Source organism: Rhinolophus hipposideros (assembly GCF_964194185.1).
Source record: "Rhinolophus hipposideros genome assembly, chromosome: 17".
NCBI lineage: Eukaryota > Metazoa > Chordata > Mammalia > Chiroptera > Rhinolophidae > Rhinolophus > Rhinolophus hipposideros.
The window spans coordinates 48,043,206-48,065,725 of record NC_138063.1 but is presented as its reverse complement, the minus strand read 5'-3'; the positions used below and the strand labels follow the sequence as shown (position 1 = coordinate 48,065,725).

Below are 22,520 nucleotides of genomic sequence, written 5' to 3'. Positions count from 1 at the left end.
TGTGTAAATAGGTGAGGTGGGGAGAGTACACCCACAGTCTCCAGGGTCAACCTCTGAGATCACATGAGGTCTCTAGAAGCTATGGAATAACAGCCTGCGCCTTGGCCACTCACCACCGCATGAACCCCAGGGAAGCTATTATACCTCAGATGGCAATGTTTTAAAAGTTAACAAATAAAACATTTATTTAATATGTATTCCTGCTTATAATGGCAGAAATATCATAGACAAAAATTAAAATACAGGAAAATTAAAAGGAGAAAATAAAAACCAAACTACTATTCCACCAGCCAAAGATAACTCCCCTTAACATTTGGTGCAAAGACTTCAAGTGGTTTAACAATGTATATGTATACATATGGTCATGCACATTTAACATGCACATTTAATTTTACAAATTAAAACCAAGATCTTACCGTATCATTAGATTTTGTTTTGTTGCTTAATGATTGATGAAAAATTTCCCGAATCATTAAGTGTTTTATTGACAGACATGAATTTGGGTAAATGCCTAGTACCCCATCCGAGGTGAGACCATAATTTATTTACTTCTACTAGTTTGGGAAGGCTGTGTTGTTTTCAACATTTCACTATTATAAATAACACTAGAGTGCACACATTTTTCTCTCAGGAAAATTCCTGGAGATTTGCTTCATGGATGAAAGTGGGTTATTTTTAAGGCTTTTGATACAAATTCAGGCCAAGATATTTAAAATGTAACAATAGAAATTTAGCCTGGGGGGGGGCCGGCCCGGTGGCTCAGGCAGTTGGAGCTCCATGCTCCTAACTCCGAAGGCTGCCGGTTTGATTCCCACATGGGCCAATGGGCTCTCAACCACAAGATTGCCAGTTCGATTCCTCGAGTCCGAGCTCCCGGATGGCTCAGTTGGTTGGAATGCATCCTCTCAACCACAAGGTTGTCGGTTCGACTCCTGCAAGGGATGGTGGGCTGTGCCCCCTGCAACTAGTAATGACAACTGGACCTGGAGCTGAGCTGCGCCCTCCACAACTAAGATTGAAAGGACAACAACTTGACTTGGAAAAAAAGTCCTGGAAATACACACTGTTCCCCAATAAAGTCCTGTTACCCTTCCCCAATAAAATCTTAAAAAAAAAAAAATTTAGCCTGGGAGCAGTTGATGTATATTGAGTTCATATTTTTAATTTACCTTAAAAATATGAACTAACGAACACCTTTTTAACTTATTCAGAGTCCTGGGGGGAAATGGAGTTAAGCAATGGTTAGGACTAAGGCTTGTGAGGGATGTCATCATTCTGTGCTGTCACTGAGCTCGGCAGGGAGGCTGTCTCAGGTTCAGTGTCACACAGCTCAGCTCCCAGGAGTTACCAGAGGGTAAATAGTCTTTACTAGCTTTTATAGCTTTTATTTTTCTTTGTGTTTATTTATTACATGCAGCAGATTGATGGCAAAGCCTTTCTGCTTCTGACACAGACAGACATCGTCAAGGTGATGAAGATCAAACTGGGCCCAGCGCTGAAGATTTATAATTCTATCCTCATGTTCAGGAATTCCCAAGACCTCACTGAAGAAGTTCCTGTCTCAGGCCAACAAGTCAGGGGCTAAAAACACCACGTGAGTTGCTGCTGCACTGGGGACCTTGTTCTTTCAGCAATAAAGTTGGCCCACATTAATTTGATTTTACTGTCCCCATGGTCATCTCCATGTGTAATCTGAACCTTTTAAATGTTTGTGGTTTATATGTTTAGAGGATTTTGATGACTGGCCCTGTGCCAACGATGCCATGGGCCAGGCACGTGTGTGGTTTGTGAATATGTTTATCTTCGGTGGGGTCCTTCCAGCTCTGATATGTTGCCACAAACAGACCAAAGAAGCCCACATGAACACCTTTATGCTTCTCCTTCACCGTGAAAGAAGCCATTTCCCATTTTGAAAGCATAACCCTCTCAAATGGCAAAATGTTAGAAAAACAGAATTCATAAATACATCGTTAATGTTTTCATCAGAACACCTGAGCCTGTCTCAGATTTGCCACCTGGGTGCAGTGAGTCCAAGCGACAGAGGCCCAGTGCTTTAAAAAGATACCACATGAGATTTTTGTGTACTTTACTCAGGAAAGTGTGAATCTTTAACAAATAATAATAAGCACATGTTTTCTTGATTCATTACTTCTCCTTTTGACTCCATTAACCATTTTGGGGTTGTTCTCCCAAGATCTCCTGAAGTGTGCCCAGGGTTAGCAGAACGGTCAGCCTGGGCGTTTAGCAGAGGCTGGTGAGACCTTCCTGAGAACCCTCCACCAGCAGTGCCCCACAGGCTGTCCGCAGGACTGCAGGGAGACCTGTCTTGACACTGGCATCGGTTAGCGGGCCAGATGCCACCTGCAGCGGAATCTTCCCGGCTTCCACTCTGAGGGGTCTCAGCAGAACTGATTTGTCCTGCAGTCTGCCTGAGTGTGTGTAATGAGGAGCTCTGGTACACCTGGGCCCTGTGTCCATCTTTACAGAGGCACACCGTTAAAAGGGAAGATCTCTAACCTAGGGAACTTGGTATCTATGATTTGTTGAAACAATTCTGATCTGTTATCAAGCCTTATTTGTCTTATATAAGTGACCGTATCTAAGACTTAAGTTATGTGCAGTCAGTCCCACAGTTTTAAAGACAAGTACCTCTTTTCTGACATTCACCTACAGTAAGAGCTACAAATGCCCCCATAGAAGTGGAGCTCCATCGATGTGTTAGTGGGGCGAGGAAAGAAACAGATAAAAGAGACTCAGGTCTGACCATACGCATTTGCTTTATTAAGAATCTATGGTTCACAAAAATTGATTCTGCTTGGAGAGTTTCTCAAACTTTAGGGCACTGAAACAAAAAATCTTCTCTAAAATGTATGCATATATTACATTTCTTTAGATCCTTACCTAAATGGAATTTTAATACATTATTGTTGATAGAAATTTTTGTTTCTGTGGAGCTTTGTTTGTTATTTGTTTTTGTTTTGTAGACTGCCATGTACAATTAAAATTCTTGCTTCTGCTATGTTAAATTTTTAATATATTTTAAATTATAATAAACAGATAAAATAAAACCCCCACATCACTGCCTAAATGAATGTATTGTTATAACCTGTTCCCACACCACAATCTGGAGGCTTTTTTTTCCCCAGCCTTGAAAGAGCAAAAGTAGTGCCGCATGCATTAGCCAGCAAAGAAGTCGCCATTTTTGAGTACTTGGGATATGTTTCCTTAGAGAAGGAAATTTAGCTGTTAATAACTTGAGAGAGTGACGTGGAGTTTTTTGATTTAAAAAAAAAAAAAAAAACCTCAAAATTGCTCATTGTAGAGGCTCCATGGATAACATGAGATTTGGGTTCAGATATTTAATACATGTCATTTCAACAGAAAGGTTTAGTACAGAACAGATATGAAGCCTAATTAAGGTTGAACTACTGTGCTCCAGAAGATAGTATGATCAGATAGAAAGAACCCGATCCACGTATCTAGCTGCCTGCCGGACATCCCCACTTTGTCACCCAATGCCTCACCCTTGACATATTCAAAGGCAACTTGGATGGCTCCACCCTAGTATTCCTCACTTGCGTGTAAAACACCATCATCACAGTAGCTACCCAAGCCAGGAAACTACAATCGTCTGTATCTTTGTCAATTTCTGGGCTGTAATTCTTCCTCTACCAACATGACATCACTGAACATGGAGATGGAAAGAGAGGTGCCCAGTCAGCTTTTCAAGCTGGTTCCTCCTGGCCCCAGGACCCTGAAGGCATTCACACCTCACCCCCGCCTGCCTTTACTCCTCTGTCACATCCTGTGCTGGACCTGTACTGAACTTCTTCCTTTTCTCCACTCACGTTTCTCTTGGTCCGCTCACCTTTGCATACGCTGACCCCTCTGACAAGTGATCTCGCCCACTTCCCCCTGCCCCTTCTTGATACCGGAACTGTTCGGTTCTGACTTGCTTAAGGGCCCTACAGCAGCGGTGCCTCCCTATTACTGCTCCTACACTTCATTGTTATTACTTGCTTGTCTCTCCCCACTAGTCTAGAGGGTTTGTGAGGACAGAGACCGCGGCCAACTTGTTCATCACTTACTCTAGCATTTGGCATACTGTCTGGGACTTAATTGGCACACAATAAGTTCTTTGCTGCATCAATGAATGAAGCAAACCAATTTCCTAAAGAAGTGTAACTTCTCTGTAAAAGGAGGAAATAAGTCCTACCTCAAGGGGTTTTTTAAATTTGATTTGACGCATGTGTGCTTGTATGGGAATGTAACCGACATAACACACATATAAGATGCCTGAAACCTAATAACAGCCATTAAATAAGAGTCAGGAAAATACCAGCAACAGCACTCCAGCACTCTACTTCTTGAGCATTCTTCCAGGAATCTCCCACAAACAAACCCCTTAAGTTTGCATAGAGTCTGATCCCAAGGGCCCCCTCTTCTTAGTGCAGCTACGCGTTAGCGGTCCCAGGAACCAGTGAGGCAGACCCTGAGGGCCTTGATTGCCCTGATGTGGCTCTCCCACAACCAGCTTCCACTCTGACCAGTCCCTTCCCCTCTTCCAGACAGGCTTAAAACATTGTGCGTTAAAATCTTTCAGTTGAAATATTTCACTCTACCAGGAGGACCCCTACCACCTTCAAGAGTCAGGCAGCATCCAGTAATGTCCCAGATGGTGTGAAGGCCTCAACTGCCCCAGAGTACCAGCCTTAGCCTCGTACTCTTCTCCTCTTTTCCAGATTCCCACCTGGACTATGAGTGAGGACAAAGCAAAAAGTTGCCAACAGGGCTTCAAGATATATAAACTTCTAGATTATTAGAAAGAGTTCCCCCAAAGGACCACTTGTAGAACACATTATAAGTACACTTATGATGCTGGAAATTAGATCATTAACAAGAATCCTAAGGACTTCTGAGACCGTAATCTTTGAATGCCTGTAATTTCAGATAATTTTTGGAAAAATAAATTTCTCTCAACAACCCACAGACATTCCAAGTAAAATCTACCTTCAGTCAGCTCGGAACATGTTTTTTCCCTTTGTGGTTTGGTCCTGACCTTGTACCACCCACATCCTAAACGGATTCCAAGAGTGATGATGCCGGAGACCGGCTCCTTATTAACCTGGGGCTCTGCATTGCTACATCTTTCCTTTGCTGAGCTGACTCTCACACATCTCTGGGATTTTGCTGTCAAGTCCCCTTTTGACTATGGAATCTCCATCTGTTTAGTATAGGTTAGAGGCAGGGAAGTGTAGGGGAAAGTTCTTGGGCTTTGGAGTGAGGCCCGGGCTTGAATCCTGAGTCCTGTGCCTGATAAGGTTCTTGACCCAGAAGCTAATCACCCAGGAAAAGACCAACTTGCCACATTTATTCATTTCCTTTTGCAGCGTTGAATTCTGATTGCATTACGTTTTGCTTCATATCATTTAAAGAATATTCAATTTATCTCTGCAACTCCCAGGGCTGAAAAATATATTCTTGAATGTGAAATGTTCCTAAGACTATATTCTTAATATTCAAACACATATTCTTCATGAATGATTTTTCTTATAAGTTCTTCTTAAAAACTTATTCTCCTTATAAATATATGTATGAGGAAGCTATTTGTTAATAGATCCTTGAATATTCAGAATCCTTATAAATATATTATTTCTATGAATAAATATATTAATGAATACTATATTGACAAGAAATAGTTCTTCAAAAATATATGATTGCTATACTCTCTCTGTCTTTCAGTTTCTAGCTACAGCAGGGAGCTGGAACAACCAAACTTAAAATGCTGCTGTGAAGACAAAAGGAAAACCGGTCAGATAAACTCAGTTAAATGAGTAAATTTGCTGACTAAGCCATTGGGTGAATTGGTGATCACAACTTGATTTTCAGTGAGATTGTAATGGTGACCCTATATCTTCTATTTTGAGATTTAAACCTCCGGACTGTATGGTTTGGCTTGGGACTTTTCAAAAGTCTTCTCTTTGCTGCTCTACTCTCCCACCAAACCTTAATGACTCTATTCCATACATTTACTATGCATACCAGTTTCAATGGTTCTGTTTACTTCGGACCAAATGTATGCCTAGTCAGTCTCTGGGAAGTGCCTTTTTCCTGGGGTTGCCTGACCAACTTCTCATTTCTTTCGTTCTCCTTGCATGCCTATAAAATCTTTCGGCAGTACTGAAAAAAGGGAAGGCTGTCTTTGTGACGAAGAGTTTACTGTCTTCCCTTAATGCTGGCAGTTTGGAATAAACCTGCTTTACTTTCCACCAACCTTGCCTCTCAAGTTTCGGCTTTCAGGAGGCAAGCAGCCAGATCTTTTGCATAGTAATAAGATTACCTGCTTCCTAGTCTTTGCATCCTAAATCCCTTTCAGGCAGGTGATGGATTTTGAATCCAGTGAGCAATAAAACACAGCCCAGCTGCCACTGCCGAATTCCTGGATGCCCGAATGCCCAGATACCTGAATGCCTGCGTACCTGAATGTCTGGATGCTCAGATTCCCCAGTGCCTGCATGTCCAGATGCCCAGATGCCCAGATGCCCAGATACCCGAATGCCTGGGCTGGGATGCGCAGGGAAGTCCAGAGGGCCCTAAAGGCAGCTGTGAAGACTTAGTTCTTAGTGATGAGAGCAGAGGACTCTAGGCACGCTGACAGCATGCATCATCCCTCCCTTGGGGACTGCAGAACATTAAGGGGCAATAGCCTAATAGCTTCAATAGCCTAAACACTCTGCTGATTGTGGCCACAGGAATGACACAGAAATGGAAAAAAATTAGACGAAACGGTTGTGGGGTTAAAAAAAAAAAAAGTAAGGACCACCATTAAATAGGGAATGGAAAGCAAACATTTTGAGAAATGAGGCTTTGAGTTTAAAATATTGGGAGGTTTTCCTCCAAATGGTTGTATTTCAAGGGATCAGACTAGCTGTGTGCGGGTTTTACCTATAAGGCAACACCCATCAATCTCACAGTTACTTCAATTTAAGATTAGATTGTGCTCCTTTTGTTTGAGGAGTCTAGGCATCAAGGCAAATTGATGCATGAAGAACACAAAGTGCTGAGAAATCCCAGGGTAAACCCAGATGTTTCCACAAGGGATTTTCACAATTTTTGAACTGTACCTGATAGCAATTGTATTAAATACCCATGGGGACTGTTTTGAAATGCAGAAACCTGTATTTTACTGTGAAATGCTGGACCCTCAAAGGTCTTTTAGTAATAAAATAATACCAAGAACTACTGGTTAGTATTGGCTCAGTTTCATTTTTCAAAAATAAAGAAATAAAAAGTGGATTTACAGGATCAATTCCCAAAGATACATGAGTTGCTTCATTAGCTAGTTGTGTGAATGGGTAGGGTATGTGTGGCATATGTGTCCATGAAAGCAGTTGTTTCTCTATAAATTTGAGCCTAAGAACTGCTCCGATAGTTTGCTTCTGAAGGCAGTGAAGATTTTCTTCTGACTAGTTGTGTTCTTTCCAAGAAGAAGCAATTCAAATTTAATTTGTCTTGGCCTCTCCAACAAAAAAAGTTAATCCAGTCAAAAATTAGTTTATTAAAGGAAAACACAGTCATATAGTTGGTGTTGGTGATGGATTTTTTTTCTTTCATTTTTAACTAATTTGCAAAGTTACCCTCCAGAACAAACAGCTCACTTTTCCCCCCTTTTTTATTTTTTATTTTTTTTAAAGAATAGATTTGTTCTTCATAAGCCCTTGTAACAATTAGTTTGAAACCTATGGTTATTCTTCCTGGGTCTTCAAAGAGATTCACCCCAGTGTCTTTTAGTTTAGCAATGTTAAGTCTAAAAGTAGAAGGAAAAATATCACAGGTACACATCCATATTGATTTGGAAATTTTCTTCGAATGAACCACCAAATTCATTTGCCAATGTCCTCATCTCTGTCCATTTTGAAAATCATTAAATCTATTCATTCAACAAATAATACTGAGAGCCTAGTATGTGCCGGGCATTATGGGCATTTGAAACGCATCTGTGGATAAATAAATAAAAATCTCTTCTTTTGTGGAGCTTAAATTCAAGTGGGTAGAGACAGAGAATGAACCACAAGCATAAAAATATGAAGATGAATCAGAAAAAATAAATGGAGAAAAGTCTAGGGTCTCAGGTAATGGAAATACAATCTTGCCAATCCATAGATCTCACAGATAATATGGTCAGATGGGACCGCTGAGAATCTCCTGGAATTTAGGTGTGATTCACATGACACATACCTGCACAGATGCAGGTGTTACTGCAGTTCTTTCTAGATCGTTCTTGCTCTGCCTTTGTAAACTGCAGAGGTGTTCTAATGTCTCCTCACAGGATCTGGAATAATCCTCTACACAGAGACGCCTCTCAGTACCCATTGCTACCTGCCTGACTCAACAGAAGAAACATTATTATGAGTGCCATTTGGATGTTAACAATCAAGTAATCTGTTATCTGGAAATTTCTGGACTTTCGCCCCCCCCTTCCCAAATTCTAAGTAGCAATTAACCCAAAGTAATCAGAGATACTTCTAATGTGATTAAGTAAAATTGTCATCAGGCAGGTAATTTTAAATACTGACAAGCTTTAAATACAGGCATTAATATTAGCTCAGTAGTGTTCTAATATTTATTATGCATACATAAGAATTTTAAATATAACTATTTTTCCCATTGCTTTGCTTGGTAATCCTGCCACCCCCAAAAAATTGTCTAATAATTTTTGCAGCCCTCCAGTAGGGTAGCTAAAGGTTAATAATGTGATTTGCAAGTGCCATACTGAACTAAAAGGCGCAACATCTTGATGAAACATGTCTGATAAAAAGGTGGAATTACTTGATCTTTTGTGTGACTCAACATTAATTACCTAGGGTAGGTCTTGTGTTACAACTAATTTAGATGCCCCAAAGGGCAAAAAATTTAAATTAATCACTTTAGTGTTAATTTGAAAATGGATTAGCCTTAAAGGATACACGATTTTAGAAAAAGTGATGTTTATTCGTTTGTTTGTTTATTTGTTGAGCTCTGAGTAAATTCTATTAATTGAGAAGTCCATGAAAGCTTGTCAAAAATCTGAACTTGGATCAGGTTACTATTCCTGAACTTTGAATGGCTCGGTAGCTGATTGAAACTTGAAGAGTCATTTGGAATTTGTGATCACTCTTAGTAGACTTGGGCTGACAGAAACTTATTTCACAATTCAATCTATATTCTGTGAAGACGATCGCAATATTTGCCTTCAGGAGGAAACAATAAAGATATAAAGAACTCACTGATTTAAAAATCTTAAATTCAAAGTTATGCACTCCATTTTTTTACTAGCGTTAAGCTGGTAAAAAATATTTGTTCCCACACAAGGTTGTTTTGCCTTCATTTTCTATTTCTCTACAGATAATAAATCCTCACACACACTGATCTTCAGAAGCAACTTCATAGCTTTCTCTACCTTGAGGAAGATCTGAAAATAAAGTAATAGATAAATAGAACATAACTTGAATTACAGGGTCATGTGATTATACTCTTCATTAACACATTTCCAAAAACCCCTAGTAAAAGCAATTATACAACCTCTTCAGGACTCATTCAAGATTGTCCTTTAAAAAGAAAGATTATGTCTTCTAAAATTTTCTTCTCCTTTCAGTGTTTGCACAGTGCCTAGATAAATAGAACTTAGTGTTTAATAGCTAGATGGTGTAAAAGAGGCACTCAATAAATATTTATTAAATAAAGAAGAAAAAATGATGTACTTTTTCAGACCTAGCACAATCATTCAAACTTCTGCATAAGATATAAAAGATCTGGTGTCTCCTGTTCCTATAAAATCATTTTTCATGTATTTTTGAAGACCCTACTGAAGTCATCCCTTAGTCTTCTCTTTTCTGGACGAAATGCCCCTTCTTTTAGCCTGTTTCCATAGGTTTTTAACTGAAAATTTCAAGTTTTGCCTCTACTATTAATTTTGTCTTTCTTCTAATCTTCATCCCCATGTATCTTCACAGCTGTTTGCTTTCTTAGAAAGTCCTCTCATTATCTCTGAATAGTTCTTTAGAAGCCAGCTGTTGTCGCTCTGTCCTGTGGCTTATTTCTGCTGAAAGTTAATGATGCAGTAGATATATTCACTCTCTGGCCCTGTCAACTCTCGATAAAGTGTGATCTGTGGGACACGAGGTGGAAACAGCCCAGAAAGACACTGAGTCATGCAGCGAAGATCTGACCCGCCAGCATGATAATGCTAGGACCAACATGAAGAGACTTCCCAGGGACTGCTATTTTGTTAATGATTTGTGAACTGTTACACAAAACAAGCACCTAATGAAGAGAAGTTAGACAAATTAGAATCCATTTTTCAGGCTTCAGGATGTTACCTGAATCTTCTATTGTATTTCCTATGTTTGATGCCCCATGTGCCTAGCTATTTGGTTTGAGGACTTTTCTATTTGGCCCATTTCATTTTGTTTCTGCTCAATCTGAATTTCTTTCTTACTTCTAATTAATATCGCATGGTTTAAGCAACTTGAATACTTTCTTATATGTCCTCAGCACCTTCCCAGGGCTTAGACTATGTTAACTTAATAAAATTGCTCAATTATATAAAGTTAGTTGTATAGAGAATTGACATGTTTTCTGTTTTTGTTTTTGTTTTGTTTTGTTTTTGTTTTTGTTTTTTTGGTTTTTTTTTTTTTTTTGCTTTTTTCTGAAGACCTTACTTTCAATTTGGGAATTGTCAATGACATAACTTGCTTTGACTAAAGCTAACCCACAACAGCCAAATTCTTCCTGGTTCTATCTTTTATGAGTATCTTATGTCATGGCAAGGGACCCAGGACAATGTGATCTTAGATAACTTGAATGTGACCAGAATCAGTATAGCTTAACCCAAACCAAACGTCATCCTCACTTGGAAGAGTATGTCAGCAAATAAAGTCTTGCTGTGGTTGTTACATTGACTTTGGGATGTCTACCCAAATATTCTTGATTTATTTTAGCCAGAGTTATTATTTAATTAAGAGCTTAGGAGTGGGAAAAGAGAAAAAATAGTTTATAAAAATAACTCTAGAAAAAGCTAGGCAAAGCCTTACTTACCGATGAATCATTCATGCATTCTTGCATTCATTATATATTTATTGAGCATCCACTTAGGTCAAACACTGTGCTCATCATATAAGCACAAGTAATTAATATGGCATTTTTGATCTTTGAATTGAAATGAATGACTGAATGACTAAGTAACTGAATTAAACACAGGATTACAGCATAATTTTTCAACTGTGAAAAGCCTTTACTAATTCACACAAATTCTGATAAAGTGTTTAGGTCTGAAATGTTTGTCTCATAAGGCACTAGCTTTCTGACTTTTTTTGTTACATCCCACAGAAGAGATATGCCTTAGATCACAACTTAGTATGTACACACACGCACACACACACACACACTTTTCTGCTCAACTGTATTTTTTTTTTAATGCTGATCTCAACTCATTAATTGATTTCATGTCCAATGGGTTGTGACCACAAGTTTGAAACTCACAGCCATGAGATACTACACAGCAGGGCAGCAGTGGCTGTCAGCCCTGGCTGCACAAGGAGTACTGGGAGTTTTTCAAGAAATACCAGTGCCAGAGTCCTACCGGAGACCAATTGAATCCGAATATGGAGATGAAGTCTGAGCACTGGTCTTTTGGTAAAGCTCCCTGAGTGATTCTAATGAACAGTGAGGGTTAGCAGCCATTACTCTAGGTAATGGGAAATGTTCTTTTTTAAATAAACAACTATCATATAAGTCATATGTGCACCTACTGAAAAATTAAAATAGTATAGATGGTTATAAAAGAAAAACTAAGTCTCTGGCTCAACTCCTCACCCCTCACTTCTGCTGTCTAGAGGTAAACATAGTAAACAGTTTCTTGTGTATCTTCTCCCAAATTGTTGGGCATACAGAGGAATATATGTGGTTTCCACAAGTACATGTTTCCAGATAATTTTAATAATATGTTGCTAAGTTATTAAAGTTACTGTTGGTATTTTGATGAGGATGACATTGGATTTATGGATTAGAGAAAACTGATGTATTTACAGAATTGAATCTTCCTAAGAAGAATATAATAGGTCTTTTCACATATTTAATTTTATTTTTTTATGTTCTTCAAGAAAATGTTACAGTTTTTTAAAAATATCTAGGTTTTATACATTTCTTATTAAGTTTATACCTAGTTGTTCTATTTCTTATACTATTATAAATGCAATAGTTTACCTTATTACATTCTACAGCTAAATAATGTTTGTTTATTGAAATGCTACTAAATGTGGATATTAATTTTGAAACCAGTCTACCCAATTTGTTGCTAATGGAATTTCTCCCAATTGATTCTTTTGCATTTTCTGTGTAAACAACTACATTGTATGAAAATGGTAATAATTTTGTCTTCTATGTTGATGCCTCATTGTTTTCTCTTATCTAATTGCATTGACTAGTATTTTCAAAATGAGTTTTAATTTGTGATCATTTTGGGAAGTAACATCTTATATAGATGACTTATAGCTAAGAATTATGTGCATAATTGAAATAGGCATATTAAAACGGAGGAAATATATAGAAAACTTGGTAAAATCACTTTTGATAATTTTCTTCAGTTACTTTTTTATTTCACAGTCTCAATTTTGAAGAAAAATATCATTCCCCCAATTAACTGCAAAATATCATTCCCCCAATTAACTGCAAATATCAATGCAGTTAATATCTGTTAACATTACTGTTAAAGTTTTGTTATGGATATTCCTAACAAATTTGCCCATCATTTTTTTACTGTCATTATCAGGTTTCATTTCAGTGTGTTACTACTTTATAAAAATACTTTAGGAACTGTTACTCTTTTTTATGCTTTGGAATAGTTTAAGTAGAATTTAAAATATCCCTTGAATTTGATTCATATAATTCACCTGGAAACATCTTAGCTTGATACTTTTTTTAGTCTTTGACAAGTTCGTTATGCTTCTCCACGGTAACTTACCTGTTTTAGAAGAGCTTCCAGATAAAATGCAGGACATCTAGTTAAATTTGAATTTCAGAGAACAGCCAATAATTTTTTAGTATAAGTATATCCCAAATATTGCATGGAACATACTAAAAAAATCTTATTTATGTGATATTCAAATTTAACCAGGACCCTGTTTTACTATTTGCTAAGTTTGGTAACCCCAGTTATAGAGTCTCTTGTGGCATGAAATTTGATAATAAATATTTTCTTAGAAATTTTTATTTTTCACTTAGGTTTTCAGAAGTGTCAACATAGCTTTAAGCAAAATGGTCCCTTGAAATAATTCCTCATTTTTAATTTTACGTTTTCTCCCGTGTTCTTTATTGGGTCAATTAGTGGTTTAGTTATTCTCTTGGTTAAATTAAGAGCAGCTCTATGCATCATTATCTGTTCTCCTGCCTTTCTAATTAATAAATTAGAAAGGTTTATGTTAATGTCAATGAATTGCTTCCTTGTCCAGTCTTTTGGTTAATTTTGCCAATCCCTGACTAGGAGAGATTCAGGCTGGAGAGAAAATAATGAAGTTTGCAGAGAGTAGTAATACTGTGCTGCGTGAGTTGAGGAAGAAAAGAGAAGGCGACCCTGGAATTCCAACATTCACAGATCCTGTAGAGAAGAATGATTTCAAAAGGAAGGCTGAGAAGGAGTAGGCAGCTGAGTCTGACAAAAGCCAGGAGAATATTAAATCTCAATCACTCTAAGTCTCAGCTTATTTATTCATAAAATGAAAATATTATCTGTCTTATAGTCTTAATAATACATGCAACATCCTCAACACATAGTAAGTATTCAAGTATGATTATTAATAGCCAGTCCCTTCTCAGTAGGAATACATTCTTCTGGTGCCCAAGTCGAAGTACTTACCCTTACTCTCCTTGGATCTGACCCTGTTCTTGCTTAATGGTTTTAGGGGCTCTCTGACTCTGCTCTGCATTTACTTAACACTCTATCATTATGTCATAAGTACCTGCTACCCCTGACTTTAGAGAAGTCCTTGCTGCAGTTGCTGCCCTGCTCTTGGCCATCTGCACATTTCTCTTCAGAACTTGGTTTCCCTGGGGCTCATTTTTATCTTCTGCTATCCTCTCTTTTCTCCTCAAGGCTTCCCTTTTTGTTTTGGTCTTTTGACTCAGGACAACTACTGAGACTTTTGCTCCTCCAAAGGACCCTACCAGGGCCTGGCCACAAAAGCCCTTATTGTGTCACCTTCTGGACTACACTGACCACTAACAATAGCCTATGACCACTCTAGTGTTCTTTCCTAATACTCTGTCTCTTAGGACTCAAGGGCGATCTCATTTGTCTGAGGTCTGAACAAGCCCAGGCGTCATCTTCAGAATCCTAGGAGGAAATTAATTACCCTATCCTGTGATTTGGGACCTGAAGGAAGGGCTTCTAGGTAGAAATATTATCTAGCTTTGGAGATACTCATAATATACTTTTGTGTTCTAATGTGGTCTTGACCTCGTTCCTCTTTAAGAAAGTAGACCTCTATTCTCACAGTGGAAAAATGAAGCAAATATGGTCACCACCAATATTCAAAATGCATAGCTGCCACATAAATGGCTGCTGTGGAAGAAGAAAATTGGTCCTCTGGACTTTCAGACCTTTCACGTCTTCCTTTTCCCCTCTTATGTGGATGATGCATTCAATCAACATTTGTGGACGCCACTTGTAACTTGTTTTGATGTGTGTCTCTAGTACCTTCCAGTGCAGTGGCTATTTAAATTTAGTTAAAATTTTAAAATTAGTTTAAATTAGTTAAAATTAGTTAAATTTAAATAACTCAGTTTCTCAGTTATAGTAGCCACACTTTCAGTGCTCAATAACCACACACGGCTAGTGGCTGCCATGTACTCAGCATGTTTTATGGACACACTTCCATCTTTGTGGAAAGTTCTATTGGACAGCTATCACTTCGGACATAGAGCCAAGAACTTTACGCAGTAACCCTTGAAAAGGCAGAATTAGGCAAATTAACTGCCTGGGTCCTGCTCTTCTTATTTCCAAGAATGACAACAGTTCACTGCTATGGAAATTGTAAAAACCCAAAGATGTCAACGCAGATTTTTTTCTTTAAAATATTTCCATGTGGGAAAGAAGAAATCATGTGGTGTCATATGGACCAAGGTTTCAGGATTTCTTTTATTTTTATTTTTTTAATTAAAGTTTATTGGGGTGACAATTGTTAGTAAAGTTACGTAGATTTCAGGTGTACAATTCTGTAACACATTATATCCCACATTGTGTGTTCACCACCCAGAGTCAGTTCTCTTACCATCACCATATGTTAGACCCCGTTTACCCTCTTCTAGAGTCCCCCTCCCCCCTTATTCTTTTATATGTTTAAAGAGAAAACAAAGAAGGCAATAATTCCTGCTTTCCTTTCTATTTTTTTCCTTCTCAGTCTTTGAGCTGTGAGATAGGTTTAAGAACAATGCTCTTTTCTCTATATCTTGTCCACCTCCCAGCTTCCATGATGGGAGGGGAAGAACAGGTGACAAAAAGGACAAAGTCCCCTTGTTCCTTATGAAATACTTGTTTAAAGTTATGTGAACCAAATGTGCATAGCTGAAATGTAGCCTTGTCAGACCAGGCACGGGACAGTGAGGCCAACACTGAAAAGGTGAAAGAAGAAAACCAGAGTTCCTTCTCTTCCCCTCTTCCCTCTCCTCTCAGCTCCCTTCTCATGCAAATAAAAAGCTGGCAAATCTTCTCCCTTGAATACTGAAGTCCTTTGCTCAGCCAGCAGGTCCTTCCTTCTTGGAGCTGAGCATCATCACTGCACTGCGGTGAGGGCAACCCAGCAGCCACTGTCCCTTCAGGAAAACAAAAATAGCAAAGTCCCTGTCACAGAACACAGCCACCATCTGCCTCAGGCCTGGGGATCTGGAGACAGAGAGAGTTCTCTGGAAAGGTCTGGCTATGTTGATGCACAGACCAAAAAGCAGACATGTGACCTCCGGGAGTTTCATAGGGTCATCCAGAAGGAGCAGTAGACTTGGTAGCTGCTGCTGCTGCTGCTGCTGCTTAAAATAATAATAACATAGCACTTTTCAATCACCGATTTCCGTAATTCTCACAGCAACTCTGCACAGTAGGTGCTTTTCTAGCCTCATTTCACAGATGGAAAAACTGGCATAGGAAGTTTATTTCATCTGCTCAAGGTCATACAGGTAGCAAGTGGGATCTGAATCCAGACATTCTAGTCATACAGGCCACACTGTTTAATCCCTATGCTAGTAGCATAGCAACAAAGAGGTTCTGGAAAAAAACCCTGGAGAAAAAAATAGCCAAATTTGCCACCAACCCTCATTCTGATTTTCAAATGTTTTTCTAATGATCGCACCCAGGTGTTTGCTAACAAACCCCAATAGAGTCAGTCAGCGTTGCACAGAGTAACCTCATCAAGACACATCTGTCACACAATACTCCCAGCTTCACCCAGTAAGATCACTCTGAGGTGGTCCAAACCCTCATGCTATTAGAGGGTCAGAAAGTGCACACCGATTATTAATACAGTGTTTGGTTTCAGAAATAATATCCAGGTCTATTCCTGTGTTTAGGATATACCAGGTATGGTGCTGGGTTTTCTGAGTAATGATGACCATTTTCAGGTGACCAGGCATGAGCCTTGTTTCAGCCCCCTGCACACCTGAGTAAATTCCTTTCATGAGCCTCTCCTCTGATGGTTCTTCCCAACACAGTCTCTGCAAATTACTTTCCCAGATCAAGCCATGTCAAGCTCCGCAGCAGCAACAATGAATTGTACAGGGATGATGCGCAATTCACAATTTCAAAACGAATGAATGACAAGTGGGCAGAAATGTCCCGGATGCCTCTGTGAACAATAGTGTCCCAGGATTTCATGGTAGCAACTGCATTGACACCCATCACCATCCGTTTCCCTCCCACCACAATAAGCTATGGCTGAGGCTCTGACTCCTGGCTTTGAGAACTGCATGTCTGCAGACTGCTGTCCCACACAGCATTAAAGTCAGAAAGCCAAGAGCAGCCAACTTTGTCTTTGAAGGGCTGAACACACTGTCAGATCTAAGATGCACGGCCTTGTGGCTTTAAAGAGTATGTGGCATCTGAACCCCCAAGCCTGCCAGGTCTGTGCTCCAAAAAGCTGACCTGCCTTTTCCACAACACACTCTCATGCTTCCTCCAGGCTGACATCTGTTGGCACTGGGCAGTGTGAGAGCCAAAGCTGCAATAGTTTTCAGCCATGGGATCTAAGTAAGGTTTCTTCTTGCCAGGGGAAAGCTGGTTTTCTGAGCCTGAGAGGCGTCTTCAAGTAGTGTTCTTCTTATTTTTTTAATAGATATTTATTAAAATATAGCTAACATAAAATATTATATTAGTTAGGTATGCACCGTAATTATTCAACATTTATGTACCTAAAAAGGTGATCACCATGATAAGTCCAGCAACCATCTGACAATGTACCAGGCTGTCACAATATTATTGACTATATTCTCTGTTCTATGCATTACATCCCCATGACTTATTTGTTTTATACCTGGAAATTTGAACCTCTTACACCCCTTCACCTTTTTCCCCACTTTTAAAATTTTTCAATTATAGTTGACATTCAAAATTATTTTATATTAATTTTAGGTTTACAGCATAGTGGTTAGACATTTATATAATTTAAGAAGTGATCCCCCTAACTAATCTAATATCCACCTGTCACTATACATAGCTGTTACCATATCGTTGAATATATCCCCTATGCTTTACTTTACATCCCCATGAATATTTTATAACTACCAATTTGTAATTTTTAATGCCTTCACCTTTTTCACCCAGCTTGCAACCCTCTCCTATCTGTCACCCCAATAAATCTAGTCCCTGTCTGACACCATACATAGTTATTACAACATTATTGACAGTATTTTTTATGTTATACCCTACATCCCCATGACTACTGTGTAACAACCAATTTGTACTTCTTAATCCCTTCCCCTTTTACCTATCCCCAACCGGGCCTGCTCCTCACTCCATTTCAGTGTAGAGCAATGACTCATGAATATGTTGTTTTCAACCTATATTTCTTCTAAATCTATAGATATGAGAGCTCACTTTGCTTCTACTTGATTTCCTCTTGAAATTCAGGATACTTAACACTAAACTGATGGCACTCAGTCTCTGCTCACTGTACACCTCCAGCCAGATCCTTCTCTGCATACTCTTTCTGCCTAGATGGCACCACCACCATCCCTCCACCCAGTCATACACATCAGACAAACTCAGGAACTTTCATCTGCTCTGCACTCGTCCACTTTCCCTGTGTCTAATCAGTGACTGAATCCTGTTGATTTTACTCCCTCGTAACCTGGGAATTGATCCCATCCACCATCGCTTCCACTCCCCTGTTTAAATGACAATTTTTCTCAACTAGATTACTTTTACATCCTCCCAGACTCTGGCCTCCTCTCACCTTCTATATGCTCTCCACTTGGCAGCCTAAATGTCTTTTATACAATGCAGATTTGATCACTTACCTCTCCTAATGAAGACATTTCAATGGCTCTTCATTATCCCCAAGAAATGACCAAAGTCCTCAAATACCTTAGAAGATTCTTATAATACGGCCTTGCTAGTGTCTACAAATTTCTGACTTTGATACCTTATAATTAAGCATTATTGTGTTTATTTCAGTAATTTTCAGTAACTTTCTTGCACCTGTACTCTCTCCAAAAATTTTTGTACATCCCATTTCCACTGCCAAAATGCTCTGTCTTCTCCCACAACCCAGTGCTCCCAGATAATTCTTACCATCCTCAGGGCTCAGCTGAGAAATCTCATTCAGCAAGCCTTCTGGCCCCAAATGGCAGGGTTAAGAATTCTAGCTATATTGTCTGACAGCACCAGGAACTTCCCATGTCTAGGCACACGAGGAGCCATATTATAAGCACTTCTTATCTTTCTCTCTTCCCTGTGAGCATATGAGCTCCCTGAGGGTTCTGGCCAGTCCTTTCTCTTTCCTCGATAGCCACAGAGTCTGGGATGGACTGTCATAGACCAGGATTCACTGAAAGAATAAAAGGAATATGTAACAAATTTTGAAAATGTGCATGTCCTTCTAAGAATGTATCCATCCTAATAATCAGAAATATGGTTTCTGACTTCTGCACAAATGTGTTTGCATAAAAATTATTTATAATAGAAAATATGGATAATAATATCAACATACAACAGAGGACTAATGATGAATGATGAATAATGATGAATCTATGTAAAAAAATACTAAGTAACCATATTATATATAGTTAAGTTCATGCAATATTAAGGTAAGAAAAAAGTAGGATCAAAGTTGTATATTGCAATTTAGTAATATTTCAGATCGATATAAGAAAAGGCAAAAAAAGGAATTTGGGAAAAGTTGTAAGTTTTACCTATAAGCAATGGGATTGTTGGTCTTTTACATATTTTCTATGTTGTTTTTTTCAGGGTTCTCTTGGTTCTTCATTCAGAGGCTTTTACCAGTTCTACCCTGTTCCGGGACTCCAGCCCCAGATACATCTAAATCTTGAAGTGATTCAAGTGAGAATTCTTGCTGCCTCATTACACCTGAGATGATTCAAAAGTTCTGAGCATCTGAGTGTCCCCAGCATCCTTATAATAATGGTTCTGGTGTTCCCACCCAGGCTCACCCTCTCTACCTGTTCTCTAAGAAGAGTTCTGCTTTTGTTAGCTTCATCCTTAGTCCTTAACCTTATGTGATGCAGAATAAAAAGAAAGGAAAGAGAAGAGCCACCCACATCCAAATTGCAAAAACTTATTGATTAATTGTTTAAGAAATGAAAAACTTAAGAAGATTTGCTGCAGGCCACTTGAGTTATTTTAAAATTCGTTTGTTCTTATGGTGTGTTTCTTTTTTGGGGTATTCTTTCTTGTAATTAATCATGTGTAGATCATATGGATCGGGGCTTCAATAGGGCTTCATTTTTAAAAAAATACTAGTGAATACAATTAATGTTTATCCCTGTTTCTTTCCCAAATTTTATCTATGTAAAAGAAAGCATGATAATATGCCATGTCCAAATATTACCTGTATTTTAGGGCAACATATTATAAAGCAGGATAAAATGTAATAATCTTTTTAACAAAACCCCTAGGCCTTTTGCCTGTTAACCAAAGTAAAAGTGCTACAAAACGTATCTGAGAATTGAACTCTAATGCCAGCTCTGGGGCCAGCACATAATTACCTGTGGTCTCCTTTCTCTTATCAGTGAAGAAGATCTAAGTCAATAATATATTGTATAAAGATTTCCAGTGTCCAAGTGATTTCATATGTATTAGCTATTCTGGATGTTCAGAACAGCCTGGGAAGACATAGAATGTAAACTTAACTCAATTAGGAGATGATAAAACTGAGGCTCAGGAAGGTTTTAAATAACTCACTCAAGGTCATGTGGTCAGAGGAGCTGCTGCTGATGATGGAAAAAAAATTGTCCAGAATCCAAATGAGCCAAATATTCCTGAAGTCCTGATGAGATTCACTTGAATAATTGAAATGCCTTTGATACTGTCAGAGAGTGGGAATACTTATTAGTTGATTGTTAGCAAGAAAGAAGCTATTTAGATTATTATAGATGTTCAGGCCTGAAGATGAAGAAAAGGAGGTTGCTGTGAATTTAACGACTTCATACTGTGATTCCGTGATACTTTGGACTCCCTGTGTCCCAGGCTAACAGCTCTATCATCACAGAGACATGGGAAAGTGTGAGAACCACTGAGGTAACTTTGGGCCTTGATAATGACTCCTAATGGTGGAGCAAGATTTCTGTATTTAGCCAGGCTGGAGGAGGAGGCTAAAGATTCTCAAGCCAGGAACTATGCAAATTTGCTAACAATAGACTTTACTGATGAATTGCCTCTTTATACCTAAATCATTTGAGTCTGCATTGAAAAGAAGAGGAAAAACGGTTCTAAAAATTTCTCTAGTTGATTGGTGCAACAATACAAAACGAAAGTGGTAGCTCACATTTGTGACCTGAACAGCACGGCTGTGCCACACTCTCTTGTCTGTTGAGGTTCATGTGTTCGAGTAACACTGTGTGCAGCAAAGGAAAAGCATGCTTATTTCTTCTTCAAATAGGTTGCCACCTTAAAATTATATGGAAAAACTCTTCCACTAAATACATTGGCAGTTAGAGCCGTCATTTGAATCCATATATCTGAGGTGGATAGATAGACTAACTTAAAGTCTATCTGTCTTTTACTCAGACTACATGAAACACACAACTCCTCCTCTTTGAGGAGAGAAAACGAGTCATACATTTTGGTCATTTTGAAGAGGTGGAAGTAAATGGTAAGATATGAAGCAAGAGATTGTTATCTGCATACACCGGTAAGACTGACTCTGCTCTCTTCACTGGGTGATCATGAACCTAACTCAGCAACTTGCCAGATAACAACACAGTTAGGAGAAGCACTACATTCATTGTGCCACCTCCTATCTCTTCATTTTGAGACCTTCTACTCTATACTACTCTCTCCTTAAAGCCGTCGCCTCCTCAAAATAATCTTTTCATCTCCCTCTGAATTTAAAATTCTCAACTCTTTACGTCTGATTGCAAATACTCCTTATGATGCACGTTGTCTTTTATTGATGACAGAAGCACATGAAATCATATGAATTTACAACCTCTTTCTTCTTTCCCTTCTGAAGAGGGTAGATCTCCCAAAAGAGAGTTTGTTTTGCCAAACTCTCAAGAATATCTGGAGAACAAGTGGCCTGAGAGACAAGAATAAAGAAAGGCAGAGCAGGCAAGGGAGGAGGAGAGATAGAGATGGATGTTATGGGAGTAATAATTTGGGGAAAAAGAAAAAATACTTATGGAGGATTTTTAGAATGTTTTGCTTTATGATGTAAGATGCAGTTCCTGCCTTTGTCTTCTGGCACCCACTCTTCAGAAAATAAGAATCTTTAACATGTGTGAGTGTGTGTGTGTGTGTGTGTATTTGTGTGTGTGTGATGTAACAATGTACTGAGGCTGCCCTTATTGGATACATTCAAATTATACAGTGTTATAGAAATTCTCTTACATAACTTCTCATGTGTGCATGTCTTGCCTCTCTAAATTATATACTTCTTAAAGATAATAATTTGAGGCTCTACAATTATTCTCTGTATCTAGCATATTGCCTATCACTGTGTCTCACATATGATAAAGACTCATTAAATATTTTATTATTTGATTGACAGCAAAAGCATGTTTGGCAAGAATTATTATACTTTGGTGCAGGGAAGAAGGAATATTTTACAATATGAGAGAATCAAGAATTTCAGCAAAAGGGCACATTTTTGTTAGAATTATTTTAAGATAATGATTAAGTATAACTGTGTTCATATTAACATTAAAAGAAAAGGCTTAGCACTCAGCCACTTGCTAAGAAAAACACAAAGGCCCATAAGCCACTGTGAGCAATTGGTGTCATTACTTTCCAGTCAAATTATTTCCAGTAATTATCATTACTT

General features: G+C 38.5%; 1 protein-coding gene across 3 annotated transcripts in view; it reads left to right on the top strand.

Annotated features, from left to right (window-relative positions):
• L3MBTL4 (L3MBTL histone methyl-lysine binding protein 4) overlaps positions 1-22,033 on the top strand; it is a 460,291-nt gene extending 438,258 nt beyond the window's left edge. For 2 of the 3 annotated variants that reach the window (XM_081078814.1, XM_081078815.1), the window contains 2 exons: positions 1,418-1,594; positions 19,487-22,033. In XM_081078814.1, the coding sequence (XP_080934940.1) occupies positions 1,418-1,585 (168 nt within the window). In that variant the 3' untranslated portion in view covers positions 1,586-1,594; positions 19,487-22,033. The remainder of the gene's footprint in view (positions 1-1,417; positions 1,595-19,486) is intronic. The other variant, XM_081078813.1, reaches the window with a different exon arrangement.
• The last annotated feature ends 487 nt before the right edge of the window (positions 22,034-22,520 follow it).